This window comes from Diceros bicornis, chromosome 36, assembly GCF_020826845.1.
Source record: "Diceros bicornis minor isolate mBicDic1 chromosome 36, mDicBic1.mat.cur, whole genome shotgun sequence".
In the NCBI taxonomy this organism is placed as follows: domain Eukaryota; kingdom Metazoa; phylum Chordata; class Mammalia; order Perissodactyla; family Rhinocerotidae; genus Diceros; species Diceros bicornis.
In genome coordinates this window covers 12,213,379-12,226,479 of record NC_080775.1, presented here as the reverse complement: position 1 = coordinate 12,226,479, position 13,101 = coordinate 12,213,379, and the positions used below count along the sequence as shown (strand labels likewise).

The 13,101-nt window shown below is 37.1% G+C and overlaps 1 protein-coding gene across 6 annotated transcripts in view; it reads left to right on the top strand.

The window, feature by feature from the left end:
* The window catches only part of USP6NL (USP6 N-terminal like), a 163,338-nt gene that overhangs the window by 122,088 nt on the left and 28,149 nt on the right, over positions 1-13,101 (top strand). For all 6 annotated transcript variants that reach the window (XM_058532408.1, XM_058532406.1, XM_058532407.1 and 3 more), the window contains 4 exons: positions 1,666-1,773; positions 7,150-7,259; positions 9,579-9,627; positions 11,236-11,356. In XM_058532408.1, the coding sequence (XP_058388391.1) occupies positions 1,666-1,773; positions 7,150-7,259; positions 9,579-9,627; positions 11,236-11,356 (388 nt within the window). The remainder of the gene's footprint in view (positions 1-1,665; positions 1,774-7,149; positions 7,260-9,578; positions 9,628-11,235; positions 11,357-13,101) is intronic.

Here is a 13,101-nt window from a genome sequence, read left to right as displayed (position 1 = left end):
ATGGTGGTAAATGTTTAGTACATGGGAAATGTTGAAAGTAGCAGGGTCTAATTTACACAAAACCTTTCTGTATATATTCTTCCAGTTAGAGCTATGGCATGAGTTAAAACTGTGATGATTCTAGTCACTGTCTGCTAAAATGTCAGACTTGAGGCATATTATGTTTATACCTAAAGAACAGAACTGAAATTTTGTAATTATCTAATTGAATCAACTTCACAATATTCACTGTTTCACAATAAAAGTTGTTCTACAGTGTCACTCATTTTAAACCACATAATCAGAGTTTCTTAAAGCTACATCATGACTTAGTTACTAAAACTTTAGTTTTAAAAAATCTAAGTAGAGCCAGCCCTGATGACCTAGTGGTTAAAGTTCGGTGCTCACCGCTTCGGTGGCCCAGGTTTGCTTCCTGGGGACAGAACCATACCACCTGTCTGTGGCGTTGGCTGCCGTGCTGTGGCAGCGGCTCACATAGAAGAACTAGACTGACTTACAACTAGCATATACAACTATGTACTGGAGCTCCGGGGAGCAAAAAATAGTATAATAGTAAAAGTTGAGTAGTTCGTAGCTCGTCAGCATTTCACTTATTAGAACTTGCATCTTATTTTCTTAGCCATACTATTTAAAATATATTATTTTGATTATAAAAGTAATTATGTACCTAGTCTTACCTCCTTAAGGTTTCTGCCATAATTTGTTTAATCATTTCCTTCTTTGGACATCTACTTTTAAGTTTCAAAGTTTTGTTACGCACAACTTTGTAACCAATATAATAGGTTTGTCTGTTATTTTGAATAATTAGGATTGAGGAAAACAATATAATTACAAGAAGAAGAAGCATATTGAGTCTTAAGATTCTTAAAGCGATAGCAGTGTACTTTCAAGGACCCAAAGAATTGATAGTACTGATGATTTATGCCTCATTTCATTCAAAAGTGATGGCGCTCCTTCTTGATGGAGATTTATCACTATTTTTATCTGATCAGATAGGATCAATGTAAGAAAAGAATAAAAGTTTTCCTGAAGAAACTATCAAGAATTGGAAAGAGGGAGAGTGAGTGAGTGTGTGGGTGTGTGTGTGTGAGAGAGAGAGAACTAAAGATTGTGGGTGGCGTTAACTGAGTTATGAGATAGAAGAGAAGGAGCTTGATATGTTCTAGAGAACCCCAGAGAGAAGGTGTTGGGAAAGAGGTTAAGGGTTACAGCATTCCCTACACTCCATGAAGACACTTTTGGCACAAGGCAAGCTTTTTGCTATTTGGAGCCTTTTAGTTGTATGGGGAAATAGGAAGAAAGTGTGTAAAGAGTTAATTGTATCAACAGGGAAAGTGTAAATCAGATGTTCACGACTTGAAAAAGAGCAGTGATTATGCTTTCATGTTACTTAAGGAGCACCTTTGTAATGGAATGAAAATACGAATGTACTAGGCATTCTCAACATTTTCTTATTTATTTATTCCACCTTTCTGGGTATATATCTTCCTGTTAGAATCTGAGAAGTATGAGATGATAGGATCCAAATGTGCCATGTTAAAATGTATCAGTTATCATGGATGCTTTGAAAATAAAAGACTAAGAAATATTAATTAGTTTGATTTAAGGGACTAGTCTAAGCTTTTGTCAGTTTATAACCTTCAATTTATGTTTTTTTTTGATAAGTTTCACAGGAGAATTTACAAAGGAATCCCTCTCCAGCTCAGAGGGGAAGTCTGGGCTCTACTTCTGGAGATCCCTAAAATGAAAGAAGAAACAAGAGACCTTTACAGTGTGAGTGTCTAAAGCCAACCTGTTATTTTGAAATTGGAAAGTAAAATCCATGTCTTTTAGCTTTCAAGATGATGTAAGATATGCATATCATTTGAAGTTATATTAAAATTATATGACATTGGGTTTTATAGGCCTGTTATGTTTTTCTTTTTCTTTTTTTTTTGCTGGGAAAAATTTGCTCTGAGCTAATGTCTGTTGCCAATCTTCCTCTCTTTTTTTTTTCCCTCCCCAAAGCCCCAGTACATAGTTGTATATTTTAGTTGTGAGTCTTTCTAGTTCTTCTCTGTGAGCCATTGCCACAGCATGGCAACTGACAGACAAGTGGTGTGGTTCCATGCCCAGGAACCAAACCCAGGCCACCGAAGCAGAGCATGCTGACCTTTAACTACTAGGCCATCAGGGCTGGCTCCTACTATTTTTTTCTTGATTGTTTTGTTTATGGCAACCTACTTCCTAAATTTTAAACAAATACCTAAGTAAAAATGTTATTTTCTTTATCAATCAGTCAGTATCAGTTGCTTTTTAAATACTTGAAATGATCAATCAATGTTGGGACATATTTGTAAGGAAAATTGACTAACAGCTGATTGTAGCAGCTCGTTTGCAATATAGTATTAATAAAGAGATTTACAGTGTCACTTTTAGAATTTATGGGAAAATAACAGCAGAATTCAGTTTATCTAGCAGCTGCCTCTATATGATTGACTGTTCCTTCTAAGTGTGAAAAAGAAGAATTTTCCTCCAAGATTATTAGAGTATCTCTAGGTTTTATTATTTATTAATACAAAGTTAAACTTTTGACTCAGTGATCAGTAATGCTTTCCTAAAATTAGCTAATGTGTTAAATTTATCTCCTTGTCATCTCAACTATACCCTTTCTAAACCTAAATTTTATATTAACTTTTGAAAGAAATAAGAAACTTAGTATCTAAAAATCATTTTGAAATATGTTCCCCAGAAAATGTATATAAATAGAATAAAGTAGAATAAAATGGATAAAAGAAAAATTATTTATAATTTAAACCCAATACCAATTATAAAAGGGGCTTTGGAATATTCTTTTGATATGTTCTTTTTCGCACATATATATATATATATATATATATATATATATATATATGAGGTCTTATATATATACATATAAGTTTATAAAATATAAAATTTCATCAAGATGAAAGGTAATAAATACTGGTTAATTCAAAGAGTTACTTATTTTGTATAACTAAAAGATTTTTAAGGGACCGGCCCGGTGGCGCAGGGGTTAAGTGTGCGTGCTCTGCTTTGGCGGCCCAGGGTTCACAGGTTCAGATCCCAGGCACGCATTGACACACCGCTTGTCAAGCCATGCTGTGGCGGCGTCCCATATAAAGTAGAGGAAGATGGGCACAGATGTTAGCTCAGGGCCAGTCTTCCTCAGTGCAAAAAAAGAGGAGGATTGGCATCGGATATTAGCTCAGGGCTGATCTTCCTCACACACAAAAAAAGATTTTTAAAATTAGCTGTTTGGACCCTACACAGACTATGAGTTTATGTCTCAGGATTTTACAGTTTTAAATTATTTTAGATTGTTGATTAGATATTTGCTTTTAGTGTCATAGTTTTAGAGCCAGTGTTGAAAATGCTGTCTGAGAGAAAATGTATAAAATCTAACCCCAGCACCTAGTATGGTGCGCCTGGCATATCGTGGGTGCTCAATAACTATTCCTTTAATTAATGAAAAAAGAAAATTACTTTTCTTCAGCATGCTGTATTCGTTTCCTCAGGCCGCCATAACAAAGTACCACACACTGAGTGGCTCAAAACAAGAGAAATTTATTCTCTCACAGTTCTGGAGGTTAGCAGTCTGAAATCAAGGCGTCAGCAGGACCATGCTCTCTCTCAAGGCTCCAGGGAAGAATCCTTCCTTGCCTCTTCCGAGCTTCTAGTGGTTGCCAGCAGTCCCTGGCATTCCTTGGCTTGAAGCTGCATCACTCCAGTCTCTCCCTCCTTCACATGGCCTTCTTCCCTGTGTGTGTCTGTGTCTCACCTTGTAGGGACACCAGTCATTGGACTTAGGGTCCACCCTAGTCCCATATGATCGCATCTTAACTTCATTACATCTACAAAGACCCTATTTCCAGATCAGGTCAGCATTCACAGGTTCTGGGTAGACATGAATTTTGAGGGGACGCTATTCAACCCAGTACACGTGCTAATAGTGGAACTGTGGTTTCAGTTAGATTTTAGACTTTTTCTACATGGAATAAAATTATCCAGGTACTGGTTAATATGAGAGAACCATTTAGTAAAAACCAATCATACAATAACAACAACAAAAGAAATGACTTGCCCATCAATACTTTCAAGCTTCTAATTTTCAACGCTATCATAAACATTATTTTTACTGTGAGTTTCCCAAGCATCATTAAACTGTCTTCCTTTCACAGTCACTCTTTCCTACTCTCCCTCTCCAAAGATGGTATAAATTGTTCTCTTCAAGTTGGAAATTCCGTAGGAATAAAACTACCTTTTCTTAATCTACTAAGATTTTTCTAAGATGAGTGAAAGTGTCCTGGCTCCTGACCTGCTGCTCTTATCTGCTACTGTCTCCTGTTCTTTTAATTGTATCTCATTGTTATTTGACTCTCTTGCATCTAGTGATATATTAAATATAAAAATATTTAAAGAACAAATACATACAGATTATTATTTTTAAAGCTAAATTTTGGTAATGTCTTCTGGACTAACTTTTATCAGAGATAGCATCTAATAGTATTTTAGTGGTCATCTGATTCTAATACAATAGTATGGATGTTTTCCTTGGTCTCCAGCACTCTGAAGTGTACTGTGGTTATTCTTCGTGTTTTGAAAAGCTACAGAAGCTGTCCTTCTCTGAGCTCCCACCTCAAAACACAAATAGACACATACTCACAAAACACTTAACATACACACACATGTTCCAGATAGCCTACTTCTTTCACTTTTAGCTTAAGTCAGGAATTAACAGTTAGGTTTTTATATATATTTTTTGGATTGATACATATTACCAGTACTTGGTAAACGAGTCAATATGACATATGTATATAGATGCTTGATTATGCTTAGGCATGTAATCTCCTATCTGGTTAAACTTGGGAGATTAAACATACTCTTAGCTCCCTTCCCCTTGAAATGCCACTAAATTGACAGCAGAGTTTTTTAAAAGGCAAACCCACAAGGCATAAGAAAATGGGAGAAGAGATAACAGCTTCCAATTTTTGGAAACCAGAATTCAGACAAACATTTAGTAAACTTAGTGAACCTGAGAAAACAATCCAAGCTGGCAGTGGGAAACTAGAGAAGCAACCTGATTTATCTTTCAAAATCTCCAGAAGTCTTGGTCATTGCCAACGCCAGGTACTTCTGGAAGTGGAGGTGAAGCTAAAAGCAGTAGAAGTGGTTCAGAGTCTGTTGCAGAAGCAGTTAGAGCCCCTAAGTCCCACTCCAACCCTGGCACAAGACTGGGGATTTACTGTTTGGAGAGGATGAAATGGGGGGCCTCTGAACTGGAGAGAACACAGACATTGCCATAGGCAGGGCTGCTCTAGTGACAATGTGGAGGAACTGAATATCCTGAATTTGGGGCACTCCAGCCTTTTCCTCCACTCAGCTCCCAGAGCATGGGCAGCCGGGTGCTTGTCTTCCTGACAGATCCGAAGAGCCTGCTTAGGGAATCTGACCAGCCTAAGAAAATAAACCCAGTGATTCTGACTTCAGGGGAACCCCAGTGAAACTGCACAGCAGGTCCCTCTGCAGTGAAGATGCAGTTGTGAAGCCCCACGACTGCACACAGCTTTCCATCAGCTTTTTAGGGTTCTGCTTTAAATATAAGCAGACCATGAAGTATCGCTATTCATTTGAGGAAAGGAGCTAATGTGAAAAATACACAAGAACAAATAGGAAAAGCAGCTTGTAAGAGACAGGCTATAGAGGAAGAACAAAACTTAAAAAAACTCTAACATCTTCAGAGGGATCAAAATACTGCATCCATAAAACAAGTATAGAATGCTCTGAAAAGGAATGTTTGATAACAACAAAGAGCTTATAAATATAAAAAATGGTACTAGAAATGAAAGATTCTAGAGGAGGGTTTGAAAATAACAACTGAAGGAATTTCCTAGAAAGTAGATGATAAAGTCAAAGAGATGGAAAATAACAGAGAAAAAGGAAGAAAATTAAATGACAGCCCAGGAGATCCCACACTGTAATAATAAGAGTTCCTGAAAGAAAAAACAAGAACATGGGAGGGGCGGATGAGGAAATCAACAAAGGAATTACTGAAGAAAATTTCTCAGAACTAAGCGCTATGAATATGAGTATTTAAGATTGAGAAGATTCATTAAGTGCCCAATCTTGTGGATAAAAATAGATCCAACCAAGCACAGAAATGTGAAGTTTCAGAACGTGAAGAGAGAAACTCCTATAAGCTTCTAGAGTGAAAAAGCAGATTTCATGTAAAGAAACCAGAATTAGAATGGCAACACTGGAAGCTAGAAGACATTGAAGGCAGTGCCTTTTGAGCAAAAATATTTTCCAACTTAGAATTCTAAAATAACCAAAAAGTTAAATAAGAAGGTAGAATTATCAGATGTTCAAAACGTCAAAAAATTTATCTTCCATACACCCTTTCAAAGGAGCTGCTGGAGGATGTGCTCCTCCAGCACAAGGGGGTACATCAAGAAAGAGGAGTTGAGATCCAAGGAATAGGGGACCTGAGCAAAGGAAGGCCTAGCAGATGGTGAAGGGACACGCCAAGACACCAGCTATGCAGCCGGCCCAGAGGTCAACCAGCCAGACTGGAGCAGATCAGAAATCTCTGGGAGAGACGTCTGCAAGAAGTTGAAATTGGGAGAATACCTACTGTATTTCAGCATCACCAGAGGAGATGTATGCAACTTAAAGCGAGTTTGGGACTGAATTAGCGTTAAGTATGTAGAAAATGAAGCAAATCAAGAAACAAGGCAATGATTAGCTCCAAGGAAAACAAAAATATTGTGCTAGAAAGAAAAGAAAAATCGTAGTGGACTGCATGGCTCGGCTGTGAAGAGCTTTTACATGGTGTTAGCAATCCAAACTCCGAAAAGTGCTCTATCCCAAATTAAAATCCAACTGTATTGACAGGATAGGAGGGAGAAGAAGTGGTGGGAAGAGGGAGAGGATGGATGTAAGAGACAGGGGCATGGGTGAGAAAGAAACCTTTCATTGTGTGCCTTTTTATGTTGTTTTCGGTTTTGAACCATAGGAATTTCCTAAACCAAAAAAAGTTTTTTAATGAGAATTATTTTACTGTTTGTCATAGACTTTTCAACAACTGATTTCCATAAAAATGTGCTTTCTTCCCCTCTCTTTTCTCTTCAGAAATTAAAACACAGAGCACGGGGTTGTTCACCAGATATCAGACAAATAGACCTTGATGTCAACCGCACATTTAGGGACCATATTATGTTTAGAGACAGATATGGTGTTAAGTAAGTAAAGTTTAATATTATGAATGTAAATAGCATTTATAAATAGTCTTTATCAAAGTTTTTGTTAACTTAAAATGTGAGTGTTTAGGATGTCTTGTATGAACTATAATTTTGATTCAGGTCCTAAAGATTTAAGCTTTTGCAGATCATTTGGTTCATGTTATGTGAAACTTAGGATCTAAGTTAACTTAAATTTTTAACCTTTGACATCCTAGGTGCTATAAAATTGGTGAAGAATCATTTTATGGTCTGGGAATTCTTAAAAACTTAGTAGATACTTTTATTAAAAGCTGAAGAATCATTTTATGGTCTGGGAATTCTTAAAAATATAGTAGATACTTTTATTAAAAGCCTTAGATTGAAATTAGAGATTGTATTACTTTTTGAGAACCATGTCAGTGACAAGTATATTCCAATAAACTTGACCCCATGCATAGATGAAAGTAAAAAAAATGAGAAATGAATAAATGAAGTTACTATGACAGTTTGTGAATGAAAGGTACAGTTTTGCTGACCTCTGTATCAATTAAGGTTTAACCAGGGAAACAGAAACCAGTAGGAGATGTATATTAAGAGATTTATTGCGAGGAATTGGCTTACACAATTGTGGGGGCTGACTAGGCAAGTCCAAGTTCCATGAGGCAGGCCATCAGGAAGGGCAGGCTGGGACTCTTGGACACGAGCTGAGCTGCTGTCCACAGGAGGAACTTCTCTTTCCGGGAAGCCTCAGATCTCTTGTTATGACCTTTTAACTTATTGAATTAGGCCTACCCTGATTCAATAAGATTATCTAGAATAATCTCCCCTACTTAAAGTCAACTCATTATGGATTTTAATCACATCTACAAAATATCTTCTTTACAGCAATACCCAGGTTAGTGTTTGAATATCTGGGATTGTGGCCTAGCCAAGTTGACACATAAAGTTGACCATCACAGTCCACCCTTGTCAACTTATCTATGACTTTCCAAGTAAAGTCATACTTCTGCCTCGCATGATACAACTCTTCTGCCTGGGACTGAAAATATGCTAACCCTTTCCCCACAAGAGGATGCAAAGTTCTTGGGTGATGTTCACTTTTCTGCTTTGATGTTCTATAACCTAAATACTGTGATATAAAGTTAACTGTTATTAATATATCTGACGAATATAACTAATATGTTAGATGAAAAAGGAAAAGAGGAGGAAAGCAAAATATTTTTTAATATATATACAAACATATTCATACCAAAATAAGGAAGAAATTCTCGTAACAAGTGTAATCATCATTTCTGCAATTGGGCTTGTGATCATAGCTGGTTTATAACTCCTTTTCCACTACCCCTTCCATATTCCCATTGCCCTCAGCCAGTATATCAGCTGGTCATAGTTGTTTACCTGGTGGGCTGACCTTAAACCTTTATTCCTGAAGGCTCTGGACCATTAGCAGTCCTGCCTGAATTAGATTGTTGTAGTTTTCCATTGACTTTAATCACAAGGCTTAGTTATCCTAAGAGACACCCTAAGTATTCTCCTGTGTTCTAGATGTGCTCTTCCTTACATCCATTGTGTAGCAGCAACTCAGTTTTCCCTTAGTAATCAGGATCAATCCCTCTAGCCAGTAGTCACCTTCTTCTTTGCCTGTTGATTCAGAGGCATGAGGAGCCCAAAGTGGTTGAGTGACAGTCTCAACTTCCAGTGCAGTGGAATCATTATTGTGTCTCCTGGTGGAAACGTTCCTCCCTTTGGAACTAAGACCTCTAGACCAGCAGAGCCTAAGGTTGACAGGATGGGAAGCAAACATTTTGCTAGTGGACAGCTAGGGATAATAGTGGGTGGAGCCACTCCCATTTCCTCCCCTTGTGTCTTGGACTCTTGAACCCTGACTGTGGGAGAGACAGCACCATATGTTGGAGCCTGGTTTAGAGCATATACAGCCTCCTGGAGGACGTTGCCTCAGCCCTGCAAGGTCTTGCACCCAGCTGGCACTGTAACTGAGGCTTGAAAAGGCCATTCCATAGTCCTGTCAAGTCAGCTGCTCCTATGGGGATGATTTTTTAGTGAGAATAGTTCAATGAAAGAGGACAACAAATTAAAGAGCTTGTGAAGCCCGTTGTGTTTTTTGGTGTAAGTTCTTTCTATCAGAGTGAATGTTATCTAACCTTAAATTTAGACTGTAGAGAGTATTGTTTAAATTTGAGCTTGGGATCATTTCATTACAGTAATAATATTATCTGGATTATCTATTATCTAAGCAACTTCTTTGTTTTTTTAAGTTTATAATTTTAGAAATATGTGAAGTAACTAAATTGCATTCAATGTAAATTTTCTTTTCTCTAGGCAACAGTCCTTATTCCATGTTCTTGCTGCATATTCCATTTATAATACGGTAAGTTGGAGCGTGCTCACGCACAGCTCTTTGAGTCGTGTTCTAAGGAACTGGAAGACTCTTTTGGCCCTCCTATCCAGCAAGACCCTTTTGGGCCACATGTCTTTATCTCAGGGCTGGATGGTCTCTGCAGTCTCTTTCAGCTCTGTCGATCTTTTCAAGCCCCCTCTGGTAACCGTGGAGTCTCAGAGCAGCGCTGTATGCCAGTGAATCTCACTGCTTTTCTCTTTCTCCAGGTTGTTCTTTTTTGTTATGTTTTGTGTATTGTTTGTTTTGTTTTTATTTTAAGCAAAGGACTGGGAATGAGCAGGGCTAGAAGGGCAGGAAGTTGGCGGCTAGATTAATTTTTGCTTGACTCTTGATCACTCTTCATTGCCCCCAGGAGGTTGCCTTTCAGGATCCCATTTTATCTACGCGGTGGGATCTAAATAGGATACCGTATGTACCCACTGGCTATCCCCAAGAGTAGGCTGAAACGAAACTTCTTGGTAATAGAACATGTTGTTCCTAAGGTATTTATCACTTTAGGGGAGATGATAATTTGGGGAAAGATCAATTAGTGTTGAACCTAATATAGATGTTAAAGAAATGCTTTTTGACTAGGTTGCAGGGAAGACAACCTTGAACCTTGGGATGTATAATTTCTATTGTAATTAAAACCTTTAAATTACAAGAAATTCACTCAAACTAGGGCAAGTTAAAAAGGAGTTTATTAAAGGGACATCTCATATAGTGGACCTCATGGGAACTGGAGCTGGAAAGGGAGAAGCCTTCAGTGAGACAGATAGCTACACTTTCTGTCTCTTCCACTCTGGGGCCACATGGTAACTTTGATTATCTCTGTAAACCGTTTGTTCCACTGTTTCTCTCTCCAGATTGCTTTCTTTTTCCACTTATCAGTTTTCCTTGGCTAAAATTGCACCCATAGACTCAACGTGACCATTCTGTTGAAGTACATACCACCATCTGATTACAGTCTCTGTGACTTGATTCAGATTTCCTAGAGAGAGTATCTGATTAGTCAGTGCAGCCAATTAATTGTTCCCTTGAGGTTAGGTGTCCTCTTCCGCTCCATCAGCTTTGGTTCATATGGCAGAAACTTGAGTCCCTAAGGCCAGTAAGCAGGGAATGTGGGGAGAGTGGGCAGTTCTCAGAGAAGGGGCATAGGCTGCATGGGTATCCCAAAATGTGTGTGTATAAGGGTCCAGAAATCTAGAGGAGACAAGACAGCAAATTGGGAACTGTAGGAGGAGAGAGATTTGCCAGCATCTGAGCAAAGAACAGGATTGTTGAGCTGAGAAACATACATAAAAAAGAAAAAAAATGGTTAGCGCTCTTTACAGAAGGTAAAATGTTATTGAACAGGGGACACTAAAAATAAGTGTAGGTTTAGACTTTGTCCACACTTCTACATTTGTTCTTGAACGCAAATTTATTCTTTTGTGGTATGTAGCTCAATGCTGTAAAGATTGTATTATTTATCTGTAGAATTGTCCGTTAAATAATGTGTTTAGGCATTTTCTGATTGTTTTATTTGTTTTTTATATGTGCATGTACATATAACTTGGTCTTAAAACTCCAGTTTCTTTGTTCTCATTTACTCTTTAGGAAGTTGGATACTGTCAGGGGATGAGCCAGATCACAGCTTTACTCCTTATGTATATGAATGAAGAAGATGCGTTCTGGGCCCTGGTCAAACTGTTCTCTGGCCCCAAACATGCCATGCATGGTAAGAAAACCCCATAGTTTATCATAAACAATAAAACAAAGTCAGACTTTGGAAGATGCTTGGTAAAGTTAAGTACAAAAACTTAATGTCTAGGGGCTTTTGAAGTTAATTAATGTTTGTTACTAATTATTTCATTCTTGATTCAGCTTTTCTAAACCTTTCTGTTCACTTTTATATTCCTTTGTGTTTGCCGTAAAGTATACTGTTGGCATTTTAAAATTCTTTCCTTATTGGCCCCCAGTCAGAAGAAACCAATTTAGGTTTGGAGGAACTTAGGAAAAGCTGTGTTATTGGGAGAAATAAAAGATACCTTTTGATCAAAAGTTTTAGACAGTCATACAATTATCATTTCAGGAAATGTTTACTAGTGACTGGATATTGTGGTGTGTAAGTCTTTGTCAAAGAATATTAATTGAGAAATGACACTTAGGTGTTTAAAGGAAAGGTACATAATAATTAAGTAGTTTTGTATTTCAAGTAGTTTTTAGTTCTTTCAACCATTAAATTGATTTCCATTTTACAATAAAAGGCTGATAACATGTTCTGGGCACTTGATTATTTAACATTTCAAAACTTGCATAATTTTTTGGTTTTCAAGTTAGACAACTGTTTTTAATAACTTTTTCCGTATATTTGCCAACCATATGCAATAAACTTTATTTTAGAGTTGGGATTGCAGCTTTTCTTGGAAATAAAAATGGCATTTGTCTATATAATGCAAAATTATTTTCCCAGTGCCGTCCATGTGATAATACCAAATTAAAAACAAATTTTAAAACTAATCACCCTGAGAATGGATCATCTAAGTTCTGTTTGTGAATATTTAAGCTTTATGCAGTGGAGAACCTGCTGCATGTTTAAAGTAATATTTTAACATTTTCAAAATTATGACCATAGTTTACTAAATCTCACATTCTTACCATGTGGTTTTTGTGGTGGTATTTTGTGTGTGTGTGTGTGTGTGTGTGTGTGTGTGTGTGTGGTATGTGTGTGCATGTGTGTTTGCATTTGGCAAACTCCCTCAGTGTTCTTTGTGAATTTGTTTTAATAAATACTATCTGCCTGATAACTGTTTCATAACAGTTATAACTGTTTCATATACATAACTCATATCACTTTGCTCATAGAGTCCAAAAGTAAGACACATTATATTGAACTGCCATCCAGTAGACAATATAATTTAAAAAGGCATCTTGAAGAAAAATGACTCTTCCTTATCCATCTTTATTTTGCTTTACCGTAGGGTGGTGTGCTGATGTATGTTGAAGTACAATGGAATGTTACAATTTAAGTAGTACGTAATTATGTGGGAGACTGCCCATTTCCTTTAAACATACCTGATAGCTCACTTTCAGCAATTATTGTCACCAGTCTAATCTGTAAAGCAATATTAATTTTAGTGTCCTTAACATTTACAGTTACAATGCAGTTTATGTCATTATTATGGGTAGGTTTGTACTTAGAGATATTTGTTTCTAAGTATGCCTATGAAATTTTATAATGAAGGGTTACCCCAGTTCTTTGCATCTCCTATATGAAAGTGGTATCACTTATAAATGTGTAGAATAAAGTGAGGGCTGAAGAAAATTAGATTTGACATGTCAAGTCTGGGATATCACTGAAAAGTGAGGAAGTGTTAGGTATCTTAACATCCTTGAGCTAGTTTTTATTATTGAGGAGCACTGCCTTTTTCAAAATCAGACTTTTTCTTGAAATTCTTCCAATTGCCATTCCTATCAAATTGA